Here is a 26,080-nt window from a genome sequence, read left to right on the forward strand (position 1 = left end):
AAATGCCGTTGCAAACCTCTCATCTACTTCCACCAAGGGAGATTCCCCTATTTTGATGGTGATCTATTACTGTGCAGAACCTTTGTCAGCGCATTTATGAAATGTAATGTGAAAAACACAAGCAACAAAGGAGACAGTTTGTACTATCTGGAAACGTACACTAGGGGTCAACCTAAAAAACAGGTGCGTAGCTGTCAACACGCTGTCAACACATGCCCCCAGATAGAGGCTATGATATGGCAAAGTATTTGTTGGAAAAACACTTCGGTGACCAGTATCAGATAACAGCAGCTTACATGGAGAAAGTGTTTAACTGGCCTTTGGTGAAGTCTGAAGATGTACGAGCTCTGCAAGCCTACTTACTTTTCCTTTGAGAATGTTGCACTGCCATGGAAAACGTGCAGTTTATGCAGGAACTTAATGTGCCAGCTAACATGAAAACTGTGATCTCGAAGCTGCCGTACAGGCTGCGAGAAAGCTGGAGAGTCTCTCCATGCAACATATTAAAAAACCACCATCGCAGACATCAGTTCTCAGACATTGTTGCATTCGTTGAGCGACAGGTGATAATAGTCTCTGACCCAGTCTTTGGAGACGTCCAGAATGCACCACAGAGTACAGGAGGTAAACCTGTAAAAGTAATGAAATCACAAGGTAAACCCAAATTCAAAGGTGACAGTTTTGCCACGACCATTACTATCCAAAACCCCTGAAGCGGAAGGTCAAACCACATTTAAACCCGCTCCAAAGCAAAGTGCATCTCCTCGTACCACACACGCCTGTGTTTGCTGCTCTAAAAATCATGCTTTTGACCAGTGTCCTTAGATGGAGAAGACCCACAGGGAGAAAATAATTTTCATAAGACAGAAAGGAATCCGTTTTGGGTGTCTTTATGTTGGACATCTTAGCAGGGATTGTGACAAGCGCTTGACCTGCAAGGTATGCAAGCAAAACCATCCAGGTCAGCTTTATACTGGTCGAAAGGAAAGAGCAAGAAACATAAATGCAAACCAAAATACGGCAAGGAAACTATCTGTGAGTAATGCACAAGTATCTCTGCAAACTTGTGGACGAACAGTGGCTGGTAACGGAAAGGGAATTCTGTCAATTCTGCCTGTACGGAAAAAGTCCAGCAAAGGACACAGTCATACAAACCTATGCATTCCTGGATCCGGGCAGCACAGATACATTTTGTTCTGAAAGCTTGATGACAAAGTTCAACTTGTATGGAAGAAAAACTAAAATCAGTCTCCTAACCATGGGCCCAAAAACATCAGTTTCCAGTTATATGCTGACTGACTTAGAGATTTCAAGCCTCGCTTGTCAACAGTTCTACGACCTTCCCAAGGTTACACCCAAAAAAGGATGCCCGTAGCAACAAGCAACCTCATCAATGAAGAGGAGTTGGCTAAATGGCCATACTTGGATGGCGTCACTCTTCCTCGCATTCAAGCCGATGTCGAGCTATTGATTGGGACCAATGCGTCTAAACTGCTTGAGACCTGGGAAGTGGTCAACAGTCGTGGAAATGGACTGTATGCTGTTCAGACCCTATTGGGGTTGGTCATCAATGGCCTTCTTGACTACAGTTACAAGAGGAGTAAGTAAGATTGGCTGCTCCACTACTACGACCAATAGGATCTCCATAACAAAGCTGGAGGAGCTGCTGCACAATCAATATAACAAGGATTTTAAAGACAAGTCATCAGAAGACAAAGAAGAAATGTCTAGAGTTGACATGAAGTACATGAAGGTCATGACTGATTCGTGCAAGCTTCAAGATGGACACTACACGTTGGAACTGCCCTTTGAAAAGGATGATGTGTCTCTGCCCAACAATCAGTGCGTTGCTAGGCAACGCATACTTGATCTGAAAAGGAGGTTTGGGAAAGATGAAAGATTTCAAACATCTGATGTCACACAATGTCGGTACATTTACCACTCAAAATCCTGCAGACAAAGCCTCAAAGAGTTAAAGTGGATGAGTTACTGACTCACAAAGGATGGATAAAAGGCCCCGAGTTTCTGAAGAAACCAGAGGAAGAGTGGCCAGCTGATATCTTAGAGTATGGGATTGCAGCGGAGGAGCTCAGCACCAATGCAGTTATTGTTGATACTCTAAGTGCTACTTACCAACTGATCACTTACTTCTCTGACTGGAAACGGTTGAAGAGCTCAGTTGCCTGCATCCTGAAAAGAAGGACTCAACTGGAGATGAGTCAAAAGAGAAAACTACTAAGTGATGACAAAATGGATCAGGAAATGATGAGCATTAAAGCTGCACTGGGAAACCAAACTAACACCAGACAATCTTTCAAGAGCTGAGACAGCCATCATCCACTTCACTCAAGAGCAAAGATTCCCAGAGGAACTTGCTTTATTGAAATCTGGAAAGATTAACGTTAAGAAAGACAAGCCCAATACATCTCGGACCTAATCAGGAAACGCTGGTTAAAAGAGTACTTACCTTTGCTACAGGAGCGGCAGAGTTGGAGCAAACAGAGAAGTCTCGTACCTGATGACATTGTACTGATCGCAGACACTACTGCTCTATGTAACTCCTGGTTACTTGGAAGAGTCATGGAAAGTTATCCAGATAAAAATGGATTGGTGCGTTCTACTAAAGTCAACACTAAAACAAGCACACTGGTCAGACCTGTTACAAAGCTGTGCTTGCTGCAAGAAGCTTAAGTATATATATAAATAAAAAACCTCAAAGATTATTATTTCTTTATGTTTATGGCTCCATTGTTGTTATTATTTTGAATTGTTCATAGCATCCTGTCCTTCTCAATTGGGGGCCGGAGTGTTGGAGCCAAATTTCCTTGTTTGTTTATATTGTTTTTATTTTGTTATCTCTAATTGATTGCTGGCCTCAGTTCATGCTGAATTTCCTTTTCCGCAGATTGCGCCGCTCACTTTCTCTTGAGAACTAGGAAGTGTTGTCAGGGATGGGACCGTTGCTATGGTGCGTTTAATTGGGTTCAGGTGGGAGCACTCGGGGGCGATTGAATAGAGGACACAAACAGTTTTTGACCGTGCCGTGTGTGGTCAGGTATCGCTGTTGTGACAATGTTTCATTCAAGGTCAGCATACACTATGTTCTATAGCCTACATATGATTTAAATTTGATAGCTTAAAATAAATGGATTGTCATATTCAAACACAAAACCACAGTACTGGACATTTAATCATTTGCAAGCGTCACACTATAGTCAACACAGTCACCCTCAGTATCAGCCAAAGGTAAAGGCTGTACAAATATTGTCAATGAGCTGTTCGACAATTTGCTCACGCATCTTTTCACAAAGTTGTGACCCTCCTACCATCCTTAATCGTGAATGACTGAGCATTTCATGGAAGCTGCTTTTATACCTAATCATGGCACCCACATGTTCCCAATTAGCCTGTTAACCTGTGAGATGTTACAAATAAGTGTTTGATTAGCATTCCTCAACTTTCTCAGTCTTTTTGCCACTTGTGCCAGCTTTTTTGAAACATGTTGCAGGCAAAACTAAAGTTCACCAGTTCAAACGTTACTGATCTTGTCTTTGCAGTGTATTCAACTGAATAGTGGTTGGACATTATTTGCAAATATTTGTATTCTGTTTTTAGTTTCGATTTACACGACGTGCCAATGTCACTGATTTTGGTTTTTTTATTTCTTCCAACACATTAACTAAGCAACCAACAACATTATATTTGTGTTTGATTGACACTCAGTTTGGCTAAGCCATGAAATATTAAATATACATTATTTGAATATACTATACTACCGTATTTCCTTGAATTGCCGCGGGGGTGCTAATTAATTTAAAACCTCTTCTCACTCCTGCGCTTACCAAAGGTATGCAGTAAACATTTGGAGTATGATGTAAGTTTGGACCTTAAATCCTACTGAATAGCTCTAAATCTTCTTCCCTTTATGCTATTTCAAATTACCGGTATTGAAATCAGCCTCCTCCATTTTAAAAATGATGACAGGGGAAGTGTCACTCGTTACGTCACGAGTTTGACCAGGCGGTAATACTAAGCATGCGCTAATTATTTTGGGAAGCGAATTTGACCCGGCAGTAATTCAAGGCAGGCGCATACTATATGCCCTGCGGCAATTCAAGGAAATACGGTCATTGAAATAATTGGCATTATTTGTGATAAAGCGCTTGTATTGGAACCCATTAGGTTCACCTAATGTGGTCGTAGGGAGGACAATCATGTGAACAGACAAGAAAACATATCCACAAATAGCATTGACACACTATTGTCAATATATATGGAGGATGTGTGACGGATTTGGCGGTGGCATCACGGTCACTTATCTTGTCACGCACACACACGCACACGCACACACAAACAAGGTTAATCAATGTCAGTGGTTGAACAATGTGTCTGCAGGTGCTCATCATCACTGGGAATGTTAGGCTCTCTGACTCATCTGACATTTCAGCCGGCTGAGCCTGCAGCCATGCAAAAGTGACCACCCAGACCCCATTCTATCTCCACCCTTTTGCGACATCACTTGAAGTATCTTGGAACACTTGGCACAAATTTTTCCTTAGACCTTAAAATGATACAAAACACATATGGACGATTAAGGATAAACCACCGTGCAAACATTCACACAGAAATGTTCCAAAAGATTCCTGACTGTGAATGACATGCTAAAGTATGTACAGAGACATTGTTGAGGGTAATTGTTTTAGTAATTAGTCTTGTTATAAAGTGGCGGTGTACTTAATGTTGTGGAATGTATCTACAAGAACAAATCCAAGCGTCAGAACTTGCAAGAACAAATCCAAGCGTCAGAACTTGCAGGAGTAAAAAAAAAAAAGAATAAAGGTAATACTGCGTGTCGCCTCTGCATGTCGCTGTTCTGCCCTTTACATTGACCATGAAGTGGGGGCTGAGCAAGGCGGAGGACGCAGCAGCAGTTGCCTCTCGTTTTTGCGTGGACTTTGTCGTCATGCTGGTGTGTCGTGTACATTGCGTGGACTGCCCCTCCCCCTTGGCCGGTCCCTCAGCGTGATTTGTGCAGAGTGACTTTGACGCCAAATGTGCAAAGACGCGCACCCGAGCACGGTGCACTAATACGGGCGTTGCGTTCAAAATCCTCCATAGTCATCGTCTTCTCCACCGTCTTTCCCGAGAGGTGAGTTGACTTTCATAACCTGTCTCCGACACTTAATTGTATTTTATTTTCAAAAAGCTTAACACTTTTCTAAATGAGTGCTGTTTTAATTAACAGTGCATGCAGGATACAAACGGTTGCATTCTCTTACATTATTGTATACTGTATAAATGTATAATTAATCAGTGTTCAGACATTATGGTTTTCAGGTTGTCCACAGGTGCGCGAAAAGTATTGCAATGCAAGTTATTGTATGGCAAAACGAATTACAACAATAACTGTTCATACAACATTTTTGTTCATAGTAAAAAATAGTTTGAGCTGGTTGGTGCTGTAAAAGTGTTTTTTTGATCTTGGGTGTGCTTTAACTGAGCTTGGAAATGTTTCATAGAAGTCCAAAAAAATGTCTTCTATTTTTGATATTATTTTTCTGTCAGCATTACTGAGCTGCATCTGACAAATATTCCATTGCTGACCTGTTGACAAGGAGGAGGTAAGAATAGCGTTAATGTTTTGGAAGTTGGCACCAAACACTCCTCCTGGCTTTCACTCCAGCATGGGGTACCAGCTGCTCCTGGTGAAGAATCGTCCTGCGTGTGTCTGATAAATTCATAAAGTTGCAACAACCTCATATAAACACACCGCTCACATTGCAAGTATTACTTTTGATTTATCAGTTGGCAATATTATGCATAACAAATAAACATGTCCCGAGGAAGAATACGTTCAATTTTGGTGCAAATCTGGATACAAATGCAGATGGAGGAATGTAAGATCTGTATTTGCAATTTAAGTGACAGTAAAATTGTACAATTACATTCCATATCTAATTTCAGTGTTTCTTAACCATAGGGCCAATGCCAATTGTTAAGTCGCGAGCGCCCCCAGAGGCTTTCCAAAAACCTGTTTCTCAGCTGTGGTCTGTATGGGCTGCAGCAGTACACAGTTTTAACAAACTTTTCCACCACTTGTGACAGTAATGACTATGTCAAACAAACAAAATAAGTCTGGAGCGAAAGTCATAGAGAACATTTTTTTTCGCGAAAAAATTATGACTAAAGGATGAAGCTGTATTTTGATTTGCACTTACATTTTATTGACTATTTAGAAAATATATATTTTTATTTAATAATTTGATTAGAATGTATTTATTTTAGCACTGCATAATTGTATGTAAATTAACTTTTCATCGTTTTTATGAGGCCCTTCTTTAGCAGTGTATTTGATAGGTATTTATTTTTGTGATCTTCCTGACCTAAATCTTGACAATAATCTTTGTGATTAACACATGGTTCCATATTGTTTCTCCTGTTAAACTGTAAGTATGTTGATGAACTGAGGGACCCATCTCACTCCAGACATAAACTTTTTAAACTGCCCTTGGGCAGGAGATACAGGACGATAAAATGCCGGACAAACAGGTTCAAGAACACTTTCTACCCGAGAGCAATAGTGTCAATGAATACAGTCAAGGCATAAAAATAATGACTGTGCATGTGAGCTGTGTACTTCGTATTTAATGTTTTTTAATAATTTTTTTTTTATTAGTACCAATGTTCTTATGTTTTTTATGTGTCATCTATGAATTTGCACTAAATGGGTTTGCTTGTACAATGTACGATGACAATAAACATCAATTCTATTCTATGTTAAAAACAATTATTGTTGTGTGTGTGTATATGTATTTATATGTGTATGTAAATGTATGCATACATATATGTTCACACACACACACACACATATTATATATATATATATATATATATACATATATATATATATATATATATATATCCATCCATCCATCATCTTCCGCTTATCCGAGGTCGGGTCGCGGGGGCAGCAGCCTAAGCAGGGAAGCCCAGACTTCCCTATCTCCAGCCACTTCGTCTAGCTCTTCCCGGGGGATCCCGAGGCGTTCCCAGGCCAGCCGGGAGACATAGTCTTCCCAACGTGTCCTGGGTCTTCCCCGTGGCCTCCTACCGGTTGGACGTATATTTATATATATATATATATATATATAAATATTTATACATACACACACACACACACACACGTATACATACAACTTGTTGTCACAGCAAAAATAGTACAGTCCTGTCACCTCATGTCATCCTTCACTAACCAGGAAGTAGCTTGCTGAAAATTTGGACAAACATGTCACACACATCTCGACCATCACATTTTTTCCCGAATAACCGCCTTTTTCCGCCCTTGTTTCCTGATACCCTCCAATTCCCGTACTGTAATTTCCATAAAAAGAACATCCTCTCCAGTAAGGCCTGACCAGCATAGCTTCTGGTCTGCTCGACAACACTCGGAAAACATTGGTGTAACACATCCCGTCAAACTTTCAAAATAAAAAATTGTATTCAAAATATTTTTATAATTTTTTTGTACTTGTTTTGCATTTTAAATCTTAAAGTACTCGTTTCACCTCCCCAGGAACCAAAAATGGTACAGTCCTGTCATCTTACACCATCATCCATGAACCATTAAGCAGCTACGTACAGCTAAACAAAACACAAAAATTGCGATCATTAATTTAATAAAAATGTAAGTGTTCAACCTGCCCCAGAATTATAACTAGTACCGCTGGTAACAATTTGGCCTTGGTGGATGTCTGCGTTTCTAACTGTTCTAGTTCTGTGCGTGCCATTCTGGTTATTCTTATCCGACATTCCCAGGGCTATTCTACTATTTGAATTCCTCAACACAAAGTTTATGGTCATTGTGCATGCAGTGGACAAGCTGCTCCCACCTTTTTTTTATTTTTTAAAGAAGTGCGAGTCGTTTTTCCAGCCGTTGGCTCGCGTTTCCTCGTTTGTGTCAGCCATGATGGAATTAGAGCTTTGGGGGAACATCTGAGTGTACCAGCTGACTATGTTATGGCATGGTGCTGGGTCACCTGTTGACAGAACAAAAGATGGATGATGTTGCGTCAAATAAATCAGGATCATCTTCCCTGTTTGATTCTTTTGAGTGACAGCATCCTTTTCTCCAGCACTGAAGATTAGTAGAACCCCCGCATTCAACCCCCTCCTCCTCCAGCGTGTGTATAAATAACCATGTGCGACCTGCTGCTGGTGCACCATTTATTTGCTTCCCTGGTCTTCTTCTTCATGTGCCTGTTGATATGGCGGCCATATTAGTGTGCTCTGTTAGTTGCCACAGCAACAGGCTCATGCCTAATAATGTGATGATTGCAGTCTCCTCTTAATTAATAAATTGGCTCTTTCTCAATAAGCTTATGTGTTAAATATATAATTAGAAAATACGTGGAAAATGCAGGAAGGTAACAAGCCCCATGTTGTTCTTTAGATCTGCCATAAAAGGGAGGCGTAAAATATATGATATCTGTTATTATCTTTAAATAATACGATGAGGCCTAACCTGACAGGTTATTATAGGTCCTAGAGCAGGGATAAAAACTAAAGAGATCAACTAAATTGTTTCCAGAATTTCCGGACCCCTGAGGACCGGAGAGGCCTACACTGCTCCCTTCAATATTACTCATATTTTGAGAACCAGCATTATGGCGTCAAAACAGTGCAACATTTTCCTGTTCTGTTTATTTAGGTGTCCTTTTTATCCATCTAGAACACGTCAGACATAAGGCTCTGGGCATTAATAAAGTAGTTCATCTTTTAGAACTAAATGTATTCATTCTTTCCATTTTGACAGAAAAAAATGCATGTACTGCATGCAGTTGCATATCTTTTCAACTTTAATATCGAATTATGGACAAATATATTACCATACATTCAACAAAATGTATACATTAATTTAAATAAATAATTAACTACTTGAAGTAAAATTATCCATCAATTTGTACACTATAACAATGACTCCGTATACATTTATATTCAAACATTACTCAGTTATGCTGTTTGACACCCCAGATCTACTGCATTTAACATGGCTAACATGGTGTTAGGTTGCTGATTGAGGTCATTTCCCTGAATATTTAACCTTGCACATCTTGAGTAAAATCTGTAGGACTAACGTTTTTAATAAAGTTGTCCACAAAAAGTGTAATAACTACAACCACTGTGGACAAAGAGCATTTGCTGTAACTATACTGTAACTACAAACTTTGACTTAAAGTAGGATGCCACACATCCTGAGAGGGTGAACAGTATTTTTTACTATAATTTAACATGCATTGAAATGAGTTCCGTTGACAAAATTAAAAGATAATCTAATAATTGCTGACCAGAATTTATTAACAAAACATGACCTTTGACCTCAGTAATAATACTCTTTGGTCAAGTATATCCGGGCATAAGTTCTCGGGGAGTTTAACCTCTAATGATAATTCCTCATACATTTTGTACAAAAACAGAGGATTTATTAACTGCATTTTGATTTAAAAAAAATATGTGGGCCAATTAGAGATGCAACGGCTCGTCGACATTGTCGACATAGTGACGTCATCACTCATGTTTTTTCAGTGGAGGAGATTTAGCACTGCTACTTGCATCAAAATTGCAGATGACAAAAAGTAAAGTGTGGGAATATTTCCTCCTATTCTTTTTAAAAATATGAATACCTTGCTCATTTTGCAAAACACGTCTTGTTTTTATGACAATGCATCTCTGTTACGGGAGCATTAAAAGCGGAAGAATGTCAGACATCTGGAGTGTACGGTCTCAACTCGTTAAAGGGGAACTGCACGTTTTTTTGAATTTGGCCTGTCGTTCACAATCATGGGAGACAAGAACACAAGTCATTTTTTTATTAGGATTTTAAAGATGATAAAAATAATGCTTGGAAGATGCGGCTAATGGCAGTCACCCTGCCTTTAAAGAGCTCTAAAACATCTTAGAAACCCTCCATCAATGTTTTATATACACACTGCAAGTATATATATAATGTAGTAACAGACACGTTCATTACAATATGTAATATGTACAATATTTACCATATTTTGGTGAGTGTAATCGATGCCAGAAGTAATTCCTCGGCACATTTATTTCCATTTCCATTTCCATAGCAGCACACGTCCGACTTCTAGCAAAACATGTGTGTTCCTACTTACTGATACAAAGATGTGTGTGTATGTGTTGTAATTATGGCAGACTTGGTAACAAACAACGAAGATGACTATTTTTGCACAAATGAGGATTCACAACCTTATCTTTTTTAACTTTAATGAACAAAGGACGAACTACTGCTTCTTGAAGCCAGCACAAAGAAGAGGGTGAAACGTTGTAAAAGACGGAAGCCTATAGAGTGACGGGTGAGGTGAAAGCGACTAGAAACTGCAAATGTAGAATTTGGAGACAAGCTATTTCGCGTGCTTACCCCAAAATAAACCAGAAAAAATTTCACCGGCCAGCTGGACCAAAGAGACAACTGCCCATCCAGTGAGTCACACTTTATATTAATCATGATACACGCTGTCTGTCATGCGTGTATCATGACAGACAGCATATGTCTGGTTAGCTGTGTACAAACAAAACATGAAGTGTGGGCTAATACTTTCCAGATACTGTAATATGATTGTTCATGTTTATTAGTCAGTACAGATTGGTGTCCTATCGCAATGTGTTGTGCATTACAAACTGAAACGCGTTTGTCGTAGAAGCTAGCTTATCTCTCGCCGTAGTTAGCGTTTACGGCTAATACCGAAGCACGCCGATGTGTTACTATGATAAAAAAAAAGTTCCTTGGTGTTCTCTCTTACAATAACAATGTCGCTACAGTTTGATTATTATACCGGTAACGGAACATAAATAAAGTATTGGTGACGGTTTTTGAATGCATTTTTAAATTGATTTAGAGGTAGAATTGATTGCTCTCATTAGATGCATTGCTAGCTACTTAGAACGAGACAATTTTACAAGTTAGAATGCAATAAAAAACCTTTTGTCTTTTTGTCTCTTATAAGGATTGTAAACGATAGGCAAAATTCCAAAAAAAGTGCAGTTCCCCTTTAAGATTGTTAGCTTGTAGCTTGCTAGCTAGTGTGAGACAAACTTGTGTGTGAAAAATAGATTTAACTATAATTTTAGTCAAAGTCTGCCAGTTAAACTTTGCCTTAATCAATTATAGTACTTTTTAATACCAATGTCTATGTGCAATGCCATGAACAAGGCCACAATAACAAAGTCAATTGAATGCATGTGTGCACACGCATGCACACGCGCACACACACACACACACACGCACACAAGCACGCACGCACGCACGCGCACACATTAGTCACCAATGCGCCGGTATCATAAGATTAAACATGCAATCTATTAGATAGCTAAAATGTAAGAATGAATCAATATAAATATATGCATTGAGTCTATTAGAATGCTAAAAATACCAGGAGTTAATTAATAATAATTTACATCAGTGTGCAGCTTTTCAAACACACCACAAAATGTAAATAAGTTAGTTTTTTTGTTTTGATAGGTTTGATACCTTATAAAATGTTATCACAAACTAATGAGCAGCAGAGTTATAGTATACTATATGTTCATATTTATGAACAATTTAATCATCTTTGTTGCATGTTGCACATTCTTAAAAATATCTTAAGCTAGCTTTAAAATTTGATAGCTATATTAGAATTAATGAATATGTGAACGCTATTCGACTAATCGTTAAGATAGTCGATGACGAGTTGGACATGAAAATAGTCGTTAATTGCAAACGTTGGGCCAATGCGCTATTAAGCGATATTTAGATTCCTGAGTTAAGTGATTTTTGTTATTGTTCGATAAAAGGCAATTATAATCATAGGTTTTGGTTTTGGACTGCTATGTTTTTGTTTTTTTCAAGGAATTAGTTTGCAATTTTATTCAATTAAAGTCAATACTTTATCAAAGGATTCAAATAAAAAAATTCTATAAATCAACTGAATCAAAATGTAATATGCTGTGGGCCAACAAAAAAATAACAAGCTGCGACTTTGGCCCCCACTTCTCTAAAACTTCCTTTATAGCGGTATAAGCATTAAAAATGACATAAGCATGTGTGTGTCTGACTGTGATGAGTCAAGGAATTAATATTTGCTCTATTTTGGGGTGCTGATGAATATTTGAGTATGTGGTCTTGAGTCTGCAGATACTGTGTTTCCTACATAGAAGAAGGTGACCCATGTCTTGTTATTTACACCAAGCTGTTGCTAAAGATCAGAAGGGAGAGGGGAATTATGAGGTGGGTAAAAATAAAAAAAGAAGGTCCGCAGAAGGTGTGTGGATGACGCACGGCGGCGAGTGCAGCGGTGTGTGAAGCAACGCTGCGAGCTGTGGCAGCGCAGTGTCAAGAAGACATTCCCACGTCACACATGGTGACGTGGGAAAACACGGGACGAGAACACACGGTGATTTCTTCAATGAACCTGGAATCATACAGTTATGCAAACTGCATTACCATGACGCGAGAGCTAATGCGTACAAACACAAAATTAAACCTCATACCACAGGTCTTTAGGAGGGAGATGTGCGTGAACGTGAGAGGAAATGCTCGCCTCACGTGTCGGGGAAGGGGTAGGACATATATTTGAGTGCAAATGGGTGCATCCTCGCAGCATTACATCCGTATGATGCATGAAGATAGCATGTCTTTACAGTTTGAAAATGAGTTTGGAGTCTTTTGCAAGGAGCCTTTTGCAAGGAGCACTAATTTTACTAAACTGAGATTGTGTTGCGTTCCAGAAGCGTCTGCTGGACTATGATTCTCGCCTCTTGAGGAATTCCAATCTTTTCAAACTTCCTTGAACCACTTGACAACCTCCTCCATGGGTTCCCGCAGCCAAAGCTTCTTCCACCATCACCACCATCGTAGCTCTGTGGTGCCAGGGGCGGTGCCCAGGCTGCTGTCGGACAACGGGAGCCTCCTGGGAGGCATCGCTCAGATCACCCCCAACCTGTTCTTGAGCAGGGGTAACGTGGCGTCCAACCGCAGCCTGCTGCTGTCTAAAGGCATCACATGCGTGGTCAACGCCACCATCGAGCTGCCCAACTTCAACTGGCCGCACATGGAGTATGTGAAGGTGCCACTGGCTGACATGCCGCACTCGCCCATCTCCTTGTACTTTGACAGCGTGGCCGACAAGATCCACAGTGTGGGCCGCAAGCGCGGCGCCGTGCTGGTGCACTGTGCGGCGGGTGTGAGCCGCTCTGCCTCGCTGTGCCTGGCCTACCTCATGAAGTACCACCGCGTGTCTCTGGCCGAGGCCTATGCCTGGGTCAAAGCCCGCCGGCCTGTCATCAGGCCCAACGGGGGGTTCTGGCGCCAGCTCATCGAGTATGAGAGGAAGCTGTTCGGCAGGAACTCTGTGAAGATGGTGCAGACGCCCTATGGGGTCGTACCGGATGTTTACGAAAGGGACCGCAGGAGTCTGGCTCCGTACTGGGGCCTGTGAGCCACCGCTGGACTCGAAAACCCATGGAGTTTTTAAAAGAACTCGGGTTCGCTTTGAACAGGAGAAAGTCTAGTCTTTGAGTGAAAAGACCACCCACCGGGAACACAATGCAGTCAAACACCGTTGCTGACTATCACCTGGTGTTAGCTGTGCTTGGCTCCTTTTGCTGTCATGTCACGTGGTGGTTTTGTGCCAGTCTTACAGAGCAGCATGCTCAAGTTTATGGTAGCATTTTTGAGAGCAGTGTACAAAGACAAATGTATGAAAAGAGTTAATGAACATCACAATGTGCTAGTAAACCACCTATCCGCCAAGCAGTACAGTTTCTACAGTCAAAACGTCTTAAGGCTACCAAATGACTTAGACCTCATTTTGGGTACCAACCAGTGGTGCTGTACCTGAGGTAGTGGGCGGAGCTAGGCATGATTGACAGAGAATGTTCACTGCAAGGTGGCGAATGGAAGTGAACAGGAAGAACAGTTAAACAAAGTCAATTCCAGATAGCATTTAAATGTATTTGAATTTTACATCTCATTCAAAATAATCTTTGTTCCAAACGGAAACTAGCTCTGGTATTGTTTCAACACAAATTTAAAACATTTAGAAACGGGTGGAAATGCAACAATAAATCAATTAGAAAAAAAGATTAAATTTATATTCTGTTGCTTGATTAATCGCTTTAATGAGTGTAACAAATAAAAAAATCCGGAACGTGTGTAGTGCTGGGAACTAAATAAGCGGCAGTGCAACAGAGCACACCTTAGAGCGGTGTGGGTGCCATGTGTGGTAGCGAACAGCTTTTTTAAAACATGTTAAAAGTGTGTTTTAATGTTGATGTGTGAATTTATTAGAAAAAAGAATGAAGGTTATTGCAAGCAGTTTATTTCAACTATTTCCCCCTAAATACGCATTCAGGCTATAAAGTCTGTTTTAGCTGATGACTTGATTAGTCGGAAAAACTTTAAATGGATTACTTTATTACCAAAATAATAGATAGCTGCAGCCATATAAACTGACTTTTAATATCTAACAAAGATTTCCACACAAACTTATTATTTACTGAAGGGTTTCCACCGCTTTGCAGCCTTAAACTGTGCTGGTCTAGAACTGTACCCTTGTGTGGAGTACTGCTCGTATTAACAAAGGAAGATCCTTTCAAGATATTATAAAATCTACTGTTTTTGAAAGGCCAAAAAAAATGTAAATGGTGCCGCTGTGTCAAAGTGTCTGACAGGAACGACTGATATCCTATTTTTGTCCATATTGAAATCAGGAAGCTCCCTTTGCAAAGCCATGACTGCTCAATTTCGAGTGATGGTCGTTTTAACAGTATCTTTATTCTTGTGGTTGTGGTTCCAGTGAGACTACACCTAATTATTCTCTCAGTATGACGCAGCACAATAATAAACATACTGTTACATTTTAAACACTTTGGGCATCTTTTTAAAGTGCAACATTGCATTCAATCTAAAACAGTTTTATTTAAAAAAAAAAAAAAAAGTGATTTTACCTGCAATTTTATGACAAATAGGCGAGTGTGCAATTTTCTATTTGTGTTTAAAATTGAAAAAGAGAAACAATAAAGACCGAGCATCCGACATTGATGTTGTTTGTATTATTGAAAACCTGAAATTGTCTCTCATCTTCCCTTAAGAGTTGTTTCATTTTTCAGGGATGTCAAAAGAACATTGTGTCATTCATTTCCATTCGGTTATGTCACACAGGAACGGTCACCGGGGCGATGAAAGCGATTTATCCTGTTTACACACTTGTAAAGTGTCCACCATTACCTGTAGAGACGGCTGGGCTCATCTAATGGTGGATGCACAAGTGTCAGGTGGCAAAATTACACACCATTTCCTCCGTACGCTACACCCACATTGATGGGCCTCCTGGCTCTGCGCCCTGTAAAGAAAGTAAACACATCTTTCAGCATGGTATTAACGTCAGTCATTAAAGCAGAGAGCACAACCATCTGCATCACCGAGGCACGCCAGGCTTTAAGGGAGCAGACGAAGGTTAGGGAGATATGCAAGCTTGTGTGTCATTTTTATTTAGCACCACAATTTTCTTGGAGTCCAATGTGAGTCATTGAGTAGTTTGTTGTGTCCAAGTCACACATTTACATGATGGAATTATTCACATGGAACAAATCCACTGCAATAGCTATTGGCTTCACTATGTGACACAAGCTCATTAAGCCAATTGTAACCAGGGCATTTTTCCAGATTAATTGGGTAACTTTACAGTCACAAATTAATCAATTAGTTAACAGGAAATGTAATTATTTTATAGAGTTTAGTTTAGTTAAGTTTGTATTCAGTTTTAATTATTCTGAAGTGATATCTTGAATTTCATTACGATTACATTTGTTAGCCTGTTCGTTTAGGGTCCCAAAACTTTTTTGTTTGACACACACGCGCACACACACACACACACACACACACACACACACACACACACACACACTTTTTGCTGTTGTATTGTCCCCACATTTTTCCCTCCGTCTTCTTTTTTTTAATTAAAGGCCTACTGAAACCCACTACTACCGACCACACAGTCTGATAGTTTATATATCAATGATGAAATATTAACATTGCAACACATGCCAATACGGCCTTTTTAGTTTACTAAATTGCAATTTAAAGTTTCCCGCGAAGTGTCATGTTGAAAACGTCGCGGTATGATGACTCGTATGATGACGCGTGCGTTTGACGTCTCGGGTTGTAGCGGACATTATTTTCCAGCCCGATCCAAGCTATAAAGTAGTCTGCTTCAATCGCATTATTAAACAGTATTCTGGACATCTATGTCGCTGAATCTTTTGCAATTTGTTCAATTAATAATGGAGAAGTCAAAGTAGAAAGATGGAGGTGGGAAGCTTTTAGCCTTTAGCCACACAAACACAGCCGGTGTTTTCTTGTTTAAAATTTCCGAAGGCGAAGCTTTACTATGGATCAGAGCGATCAAGCGAACATGGATCCCGACCAAATGTCAACCAGCAGTTTGCGGGTAGAAAATTGTGGTAATAAGTTTGCTCTCACCGGCGACATCGGTGACATCAGCGGGGCTTCCAGCAGAGTGACTTGCCTCAAAGACACTGGGTCAACACACGTACCCGTGGCCACACCCCTCCGACTTTAAAGGTACTATTTAATCTCACTAAAACACTAACACAATAGGCAGATAAGGGATTTTCCAGAATTATCATAGTAAATATGTGTAATAACGTCTGCAATCGCCTTTTTTTTTTCTAGTCCTTCAATCTCAAGATCCTCATCCACGAATCTTTCATCCTCGCTCAAATTGATGGGGAAATTGTCGCTTTCTCGGTCCGAATAGCTCCAGCTGCTACTGGCTATGATTGTAAACAATGTGACGATGTAAGGAGCTCCACAACCCGTGACGTCACACGCACATCGTCTGCTACTTCCGGTAAAGGCAAGGCTGTTTTTTTTAGCGACCAAAAGTTGCGAACTTTATCGTCGATGTTCTCTACTAAATCCTTTCAGCAAAAATATGGCAATATCGCGAAATGATCAAGTATGACACATAGAATGGACCTGCTATCCCCGTTTAAATAAGAAAATCTCATTTCAGTAGGCCTTTAAATCAACATAAAAAGCACAAGATACACTTAGAATTAGTGCACCAACCCAAAAAAAATCGTCCTTCCCCATTTACACTCATTCACACAAAAGGGTTGTTTCTCTCTGTATTAATATTCTGGTACCTACAATATATATATCAATGCAGTCCGTGAAGCACACATGATTGTGTGTGCTACTGGTCCACTAATAGTACTAACCTTTAACAGTTAATTTGACTAATTTTCAATAATTACTAGTTTCTATGTAACTATTTTTATATTGTTTTACTTTCTTTTTAATTCAAGCAAGTGTGTGAATGTGAGTGTGAATGCTGTCCGTCTATCTGTTTTGGCCCTGTGATGAGGTGGCGACTTGTCCAGGGTGAACCCCGTCTTCCGCCCGATTATAGCTGAGATGGGCTCCAGCGCCCCCCGCGATCCCAAAGGGAATAAGCGGAAGAAAATGGATGAATGGATGTTTTTTTTGTTTTTTTTTTAAAAAGGACCTTATCTTCACCAAACCAGGTTGTCAATAAAATTAGATTGTTTAAAAGGGTTCTTAAAACCAGGTCCAGTTCACATTATGTCCAGGTCGGGCTCAGCAACACACACCTTCATTTATGTACTTTGTAGACTCAAAATTAGGGAACACAACAACAACCATCTTCTTTTTTGTCCTCTTCTTTCTATCCCTTCCTGTTAGATATGTCCAAGAATTTAAACATTTATTAAGGATAATTTGATAGGCAACACTAAATTGGCCCTAGTATGTGGATGTGAGTGTGAATGTTGTCTATCCGTGTTGGCCCTGTGATCAGATGGCGACTTGTCCAGAGTGTACACCGCCTTCAACGCAGCTGAGATAGGCTCCAGCAACCCCCGCGACCCCGAGAGGGACAAGCGGTAGAAAATGGAAGGATGGAGTAAGGTCAAATACAAATAATGCAACAAGAGGAGTATCCCACAATACTATTTTGTAAAATAAATATGTACAGCAGATAAGGGCATCTACAACAACAATATGATTTGCCTGAGTGGCTGGACAGGACCCATTGAAAAAACTAAATAAATAAATAACTTGGGACACTGGCGGGCCAGAACAGAACTTATATGATATGAAGGCTGTCGTTAAGGGACCAGCATGCACCTGGGTGGGAAAATTTGTTTTTTTACCGCAATAGTAGAGGGACATAAATAGTTTTTTTGCTTGTGATAAATAAACCATGTTTTTGTTAAATTTGGACTTTGGGTTATACATTTTTTTTCAACCTGGTGATTATATTTCCGTGAAAAATTGGTTTTGAAAATTTCATGTTTTGACAAACGATTACAAAAATGTACATTTTATCAGTTGTATAAGTATCTAGAATTATGTCCAACCAGCATCTCCCGCGACATAAATAGTTTTTTTGCTTGCTATGAATAAACCATGTTTTTGTTAAATTTGGACTTTGGGCACGGTGGAAGAGGGGTTAGTGCGTCTGCCTCACAATACGAAGGTCCTGAGTAGTCCTGGGTTCAATCCAGGGCTCGGGATCTTTCTGTGTGGAGTTTGCATGTTCTCCCCGTGACTGCGTGGGTTCCCTCCGGGTACTACGGCTTCCACCCACTTCCAAAGACATGCACCTGGGGATAGGTTGATTGGCAACACTAAATTGGCCCTAATGTGTGAATGTGAGAGTGAATGTTGTCTATCTGTGGTGGCCCTGCGATTAAATGGTGACTTGTCCAGGGTGTACACCGCCTTCCGCCCGATTGTAGCTGAGATAGGCACGAGCGCCCCCCACGACCCCAAAGGGAATAAGCGGTAGGAAATGGATGGATGGATGGATGGATGATTTTATTTCCGTGAAAAGTTGGTTTTGAAAATGTCATGTTTTGACAAACGATTACAGCAATTTACATTTTATCAGTTCTATAAGTATCCAGAACAGGGGTCACCAACACGGTGTCGGCGGGCACCAGGTACCCTGTAAGGACCAGATGAGTCGGCTGGCCTGTTCTAAAAAATAGCTCAAATAGCAGCACTTAAAAGTGAGCTGCCTCTATTTTTTAAATTTCATTAATTTACTAGCAAGCTGCCCCAAGTGGAGGAGTTCAAGTACCTAGGAGTCTTGTTCACGAGTGGGGGAAGAGTGGATCGTGAGATCGACAGGCGGATCGGTGCGGCGTTTTCAGTAATGCGGACGTTGTACCGATCCGTTGTGGTGAAGAAGGAGCTGAGCCGGAAGGCAAAGCTCTCAATTTACCGGTCGATCTACGTTCCCATCCTCACCTGTGGTCATGAGCTTTGGGTCATGACCGAAAGGATAAGATCACGGGTACAAGCGGCCAAAATGAGTTTCCTCCGCCGTGTGGCGGGGCTCTCCCTTAGAGATAGGGTGAGAAGCTCTGCACTCCGGGAGGAACTCAAAGTAAAGCCGCTGCTCCTTCACATCGAGAGGAGCCAGATGAGGTGGTTCGGGCATCTGGTCAGGATGCCACCCGAACGCCTCCCTAGGGAGGTGTTTAGGGCACGTCCAACCGGTAGGAAGCCACGGGGAAGACCCAGGACACGTTGGGAAGACTATGTCTCCCGGCTGGCCTGGGAATGCCTCGGGATCCCCCGGGAAGAGCTAGACGAAGTGGCTGGGGAGAGGGAAGTCTGGGTTTCCCTGCTTAGGCTGTTGCCCCCGCGACCCGACCTCGGATAAGCGGAAGAAGATGGATGGATGCATACAAGCAAGCTGGTCTCGCTTTGCTCGACATTTTTAATTCTAAGAGAGACAAAACTCAAATAGAATTTGAAAATCCAAGAAAATATTTTAAAGACTTGGTCTTCACTTGTTTAAATAAATTCATTAGGTTTTTTTACTTTGCTTCTTATAACTTTCAGAAAGATAATTTTAGAGAAAAAATACAACCTTAAAAATTATTTTCAATCAATCAATCAATGTTTATTTATATAGCCCCAAATCACAAATGTCTCAAAGGACTGCACAAATCATTACGACTACAACATCCTCGGAAGAACCCACAAACCCATATATCTTTTTAACTTTTAAATTCCTTCCTCTTCTTTTCTGACAATGTACATCAATGTTCAAATATTTTTTTTTATTATTGTAAAGAATAGTACATACATTTTAATTTAATTCTTCATTTTAGGTTCTGTTTTTTCGACGAAGAATATTTGTGTAATATTTCTTCAAACGTATAATGATTAAAATTCAAAAAAATATTCTGGCAAATCTAGAAAATCGGTATAATCAAATTTAAATCTTATTTGAAAGTCTTTTGACTGTCTTTTAAAATTTTTGTTCTGGAAAATCTAGAAGAAATAATGATTTATCTTTGTTAGAAATATAACTTGGTCCAATTTGTTGTATATTATAACAAAGTGCAGATTGGATTTTATCCTATTTAAAACATGTCATCGAAATTCTAAAATTAATCTTAATCAGGAAAAATTATTAATGATGTTCCATAAATTCTTTTATTTTTTTTAAAAAGATTCGAATTAGCTAGTTTTTGTATTAATTTTTTTCGGTTGAATTTTGAATTTTAAAGAGTCGAAATTGAAGATAAACTATGTTTCAAAATTGTATTTTCATTTTTTGTGTGTTTTCTCCTCTTTTAAACCGTTCAATTAAGTGTTTTTTTCATCATTTATTCTCTACAAAAAACCTTCCGTAAAAGGAAAAAAAATGTAAGACGCAATGACAGACAGAAATACCCATTTTTTTTAATATATATAGATCTATTTATTAAAGGTAAATTGAGCAAATTGGCTATTTCTGGCAATTTATTTAAGTGTGTATCAAACTGGTAGCCCTTCGTATTAATCAGTACCCAAGAAGTAGCTCGTGGTTTTAAAAAGGTTGGTGACCCCTGATCTAGAAATATGTCGAACCGGCATCTCCCGAGACCCAGAAAGGGACAAGCGGTACGAAATGGATGGATGGGATGGATTATAAACAAACAGCGCCGCTGCCGGTGGCAGTCAAGTAGTGCACCCCCCACCCCATTACCATGAGCTATTTTAATTGTAGATGTATGGAAATTGTTTTATACACAGACCTTTTTTAACACTTTTCCATTCATTTGAACATAATTAGCCAAACGTGTTTTAACAACCACAATAAAAGCATAAGTTAGCGTTTGTTGGACTTGGAACAGCCGGTTAACGCTAGCATCGTAGCTAACAGAATACACATAAAAACGTTTATCTCGACGGGCACTACTTTCACTTTGACACTCAATTTGAAAAAATCTTAAATGGTGCATGAACAGTTTCTGTCAACAACAAAAAAAAGTTCAGTTAGAAACATTTCACCCACCTGGAAATTATGAATGAAAGCTGGTGTTTCTTCTCTGGCAAAATCCCCATATTTGAGGCGTCACAGCGCTCCCTTCGGCAGCCTGGCGTAGTTGCATCAAAAACGGCTTTCCACAGTCCTAAACACTGCCCCACGTGGCGTATTGGGGGTTTGCAAGGACGACCACAATACAAATTAGGTTCTGTATCCGGGGGTGAAAAAGGAATGGCCCGTGGTCCGGATCAGGCCCGGGAACAAGTTTTATCCGGCCCGCGAAATTAGTTTACCATGAATTGATTGCAGATGATGTAGTCCTGATGGCTTCATCTGGCCGGGATCTTCAGCTCCCACTGGATCGGTTCGCAGCCGAGTGTGAAGCGACCGGAATGAGAATCAGCACCTCCAAGTCCGAGTCCATGGTTCTCGCCCGGAAAAGAGTGGAGTGCCATCTCCGGGTTGGGGAGGAGACCCTGCCCCAAGTGGAGGAGTTCAAGTACCTAGGAGTCTTGTTCACGAGTGAGGGAAGAGTGGATTGTGAGATCGACAGGCGGATCGGTGCGGCGTCTACAGTAATGCGGACATTGTATCGATCCGTTGTGGTGAAGAAGGAGCTGAGCCAGAAGGCAAAGCTCTCAATTTACCGGTCGATCTACGTTCCCATCCTCACCTATGGTCATGAGCTCTGGGTCATGACCGAAAGGACAAGATCACGGGTACAAGCGGCCGAAATGAGTTTCCTCCGCCGGGTGGCGGGGCTCTCCCTTAGAGATAGGGTGAGAAGCTCTGCCATCCGAGAGGAGCTCAACGTAAAGCCGCTGCTCCTCCACATCGAGAGGAGCCAGATGAGTTGGTTCGGGCATCTTGTCAGGATGCCACCCGAACGCCTCCCTAGGGAGGTGTTTAGGGCACGTCCAGCTGGTAGGTGGCCACGGGGAAGACCCAGGACACGTTGGGAAGACTATGTCTCCCGGCTGGCCTGGGAACGCCTCGGGATCCCCCGGGAAGAGCTAGACGAAGTGGCTGGAGAGAGGGAAGTCTGGGCTTCCCTGCTTAGGCTGCTGCCCCCGCGACCCGACCTCGGATAAGCGGAAGATGATGGATGGATGGATGGATGGATGATTAACGTGGACAAGTTGAAAAACTCATTCTGGAATTACAATTTAGTGGTCAATTGTATGGAATATGTACTGTACTGTGCAATCTACTAATAAAATTCTCAATCAATCAAGCCAAGTACAAAAATGAGCAGTCATTTTTCAAATGAAAAAAAAAACCTGCTGTTCTAGATGTGTCCACCAGATGTCGCAAAAGCTAATTATTTGTATCCGCTGCCACAAGAGCAAGCATGACTACGTGCTTTCTCTGCTTATTAGTGATAATGTACACAATGTGGAGAGTTACTTTCATGCCAAATTGTCAACGATGTTGTTGGTAATATTGCCTGTGACATTTATAGCCAAATAAATGCGTTTAATGATCTGTACATTTCGTGTTTGACTTATGACTGCATGGGGACACATTTTCTGGGCGCACATAAATATGCGGATATATGTATCCTCTTCTAACTTCATGTGTGATGAATGAGAAGAGTCTAAATTCACAAGTTTTGTTCTTAATTATGCTATATATGTACAGAATAAACCACACGATTGTTGTACTTCAGGTGAGGAAAATTAGTAAATTATATTATTAACAAATATAATTATTAATTTCATTTTCTGATATATTAAATATTTACACCAATGGGAGCATTTTCTATCTGTGTTGGCCCTGCGAGGAAGTGGCGACTTGTCCAGGGTGTACCCTGCCTTCCGCCCGATTGTAGCTGAGATAGGCGTCAGAGCCCCCCGCGACCCCGAAAGGGAATAAGCGGTAGAAAATGGATGGATGGATGGAGCATTTTAAAACTCTGCTAGAGTCATTTCCACCTATTATTATGCTGAACATTATCACATTATTTATTCATAAAGTATAAACAACAACAAATGAAGATAGGATAATATTAACCTCAACATGTGAATGTAAAAAAAAAAACATAATTGCTAAATTTTCAGGATGGGCTTGTTCAGTTTTCAAACAAAGAAAAAAAATCCAAAGTTGTCTTTATTTTTAGGTTATCATGCCATGATTTTAACAGTCCGACCCATTTGGCAATATTTTTTTCCTCCATGTGGACCCCAAGCTAAAATTAGTTTGACGCACCTCTTCTAGCTATATCATTAGTGTCCAAAGTGCAGCTCGGGGGTGATTTGCGGCCCACAGCCAATTAAAAAAATAAAAATAAATAAATATGTGGAATAAAAGCACAAACAGGTGAAATGTAACAAGAACAACTTACAATGTCGACTCTAATAACACAGCTTCCGCGGGCTGTTTTTTTCTTTAAACCTGTCGTTGCTCAAAAAGTAATAAAATAGTGAATTATTGACATAATCAAGGCTCCTATTTTGTGTTTGCCATATGAAAAACAACGTTTTATTTGACAATAAGGGCATACAACATCCATCCATGTTTAAACAAAACAATGGAGATTTTGCATATTATTTATGTTTGCATATGAAAAACATTTTATTTTACAAAAAAGGCATTAAAAAATAAACATAAAAATAAAAACTATAATCGAAAGATCTGAAGTTGATTTTGTTGATTTAAGTGTTGAAAGTAAAATAAAGTATGACTTATTTTTAAGACTTTTATGAGTGGGGGGCCCTTTTGGATCCCCAAGAATTTTAGTGGGATTTTATTTTTTAAACGTAATACATTAAAATCAACGGTCTTACGAATATTGACATATTAAAGGCTCAATTTAATTCACATCAAATAGTCAGCTTGGACATTTTCTGAGGGGAAAATTATTTTGGTTTTCCCCATAAAAAGCTGTGTTTTCTTTGACGAGAAAAGGGCATAAAACATAAAAACCTTTTTGTACATTATATCGACAGATATATCTGAAGTTGATCAAGAAATCTAAGCTTAGAATAATCATGAAAAATATGTATAAAAGTCTTCTGGGTCCCAGGGACCAAACTTGAGGGGAACCTAAAAGGTTAGAAAAATCCACATATTTTATAGGGTTTATAAATTATAATGATCAAAATGGACCTCACGTGCTTTAAAATTTTAGTGTGTGGCACTCAGTAAAAAAAAAAAATTGGACACCCCTGTTCTTTATCGTTTTCCTTCCGTAGAGAAACATTCATCTCTCGTCTGCACAAAGCAAATACAAACAACCCTATTCCTGCCTGGTTGCAGCTGGCACACAGCCTCTGATACTATTAATAATACAATGAATGCACACTCCACATGCACAATCAGCCGGAGTATCAACACTCGTACATTTCAATTTTAACAAGGCCGGGAGTGCAAGGTCTGTTATCAGCATAAACAGGAGACTCTCACTGCTGCTTTGCATTCATAGACACACAAGGCTCCTCCTGTATGATTCAACTGATTGAGCTACACTGCAATGCATGCTGGGGAAAAACAAGACTGCTGCTATGCACTGTGTGGAATAAAAACAGTCAATCTTATTGAAAATATGACTAACTACATTCATATAAATAGACATATAAAGATTTATACATATATACAAACACACCTATATATATATAAATATATATATATACACATATACACTTGTATATACACACATTTTTACATATATACACATATATATACATACATATATACATATATATATACATACATACATACATATATACATACACGTGTACAAACCTCGTTTCCATATGAGTAGGGAAATTGTGTTAAATGTAAATGTAAACGGAATACAATGATTTGCAAATCCTTTTCAACCCATATTCTATTGAATACACTAAAAAGACAAGTTATTTGATGTTCAAACTCATAAACTTTATTTTTTTTGCAATAAACAACTTAGAATTTCATGGCTGCAACACGTGCCAAAGTAGTTGGGAAAGGGCATGTTCACCACTGTGTTACATCACAATTTCTTTAAACAACACTCAATAACCGTTTGGGAACAGAGGAAACTAATTGTTGAAGCTTTGAAAGTGGAATTCTTTACCATTCTTGCTCTATGTACAGCTTAAGTTCTTCAACAGTCCGGGGTCTTGTTGTCGTATTTTACGCTTCATAATGCGCCACACATTTTCGATGGGAGACATGTCTGGACTGCAGGCGGGCCAGGAAAGTACCCGCACTATTTTAATACGAAACCACGCTGTTGTAACACGTGGCTTGGCATTGGTTTGCTGAAATAAGCAGAGGCGTCCATGATAACGTTGCTTGGATGACATATGTTGCTCCAAAACCTGTATGGACCATTCAGTATTAATGGTGCCTTCACAGATGTGTAAGTTAACCATGCCTTGGCCACTAATACACCCCCATACCATCACAGATGCTGGCTTTTGAACTTTGCGCCTCTAACAATCCGGATGGTTATTTTCCTCTTTGTTCCGAAGGACACCACACCACGTTCACAGTTTCCAAACATAATTTGAAATGTGGACTCGTGAGACCACAGAACACTTTTCCAATTTGCATCAGTCCATCTTAGATGAGCTCGGGCCCAGCGAAGCCGGCGGTGTTCCTGGGTGTTGTTGATAAACGGCTTTCGCTTTGCATAGTACAGTTTTGACTTGCACTTACAGATGTAGCGACCAACTGTAGTTACTGACAGTGATTTTATAGAATAGATTAGAAAGTATTTTATT

The 26,080-nt window shown here is 40.0% G+C and overlaps 1 protein-coding gene and 1 long non-coding RNA gene across 2 annotated transcripts; one reads left to right on the top strand and one right to left on the bottom strand.

Moving 5' to 3' along the window:
* Positions 1–4,956: 4,956 nt before the first annotated feature.
* On the top strand, positions 4,957–15,091 carry dusp14 (dual specificity phosphatase 14). The gene is made up of 2 exons (XM_061877393.1): positions 4,957–5,149; positions 12,784–15,091. The coding sequence occupies exon 2, from the start codon at positions 12,867–12,869 to the stop codon at positions 13,491–13,493; it is 627 nt and encodes a 208-aa protein (XP_061733377.1). The 5' UTR covers positions 4,957–5,149; positions 12,784–12,866; the 3' UTR covers positions 13,494–15,091.
* Positions 7,878–21,531, bottom strand: LOC133536823 (uncharacterized). Its single transcript, XR_009802560.1, has 3 exons — positions 21,402–21,531; positions 15,284–15,398; positions 7,878–8,036 (listed from the first exon to the last, which is right to left on the bottom strand). It is a non-coding gene; the product is annotated as an uncharacterized LOC133536823 (long non-coding RNA).
* Between the last annotated feature and the right edge of the window lie 4,549 nt (positions 21,532–26,080).

Source organism: Nerophis ophidion, linkage group LG18 (assembly GCF_033978795.1).
Source record: "Nerophis ophidion isolate RoL-2023_Sa linkage group LG18, RoL_Noph_v1.0, whole genome shotgun sequence".
Classification (NCBI taxonomy): domain Eukaryota; kingdom Metazoa; phylum Chordata; class Actinopteri; order Syngnathiformes; family Syngnathidae; genus Nerophis; species Nerophis ophidion.

Bases quoted from the DNA above. Each gene is read 5' to 3' on its own strand.
- dusp14 (XM_061877393.1), top strand. From the start codon at position 12,867: ATGGGTTCCCGCAGCCAAAGCTTCTTCCACCATCACCACCATCGTAGC.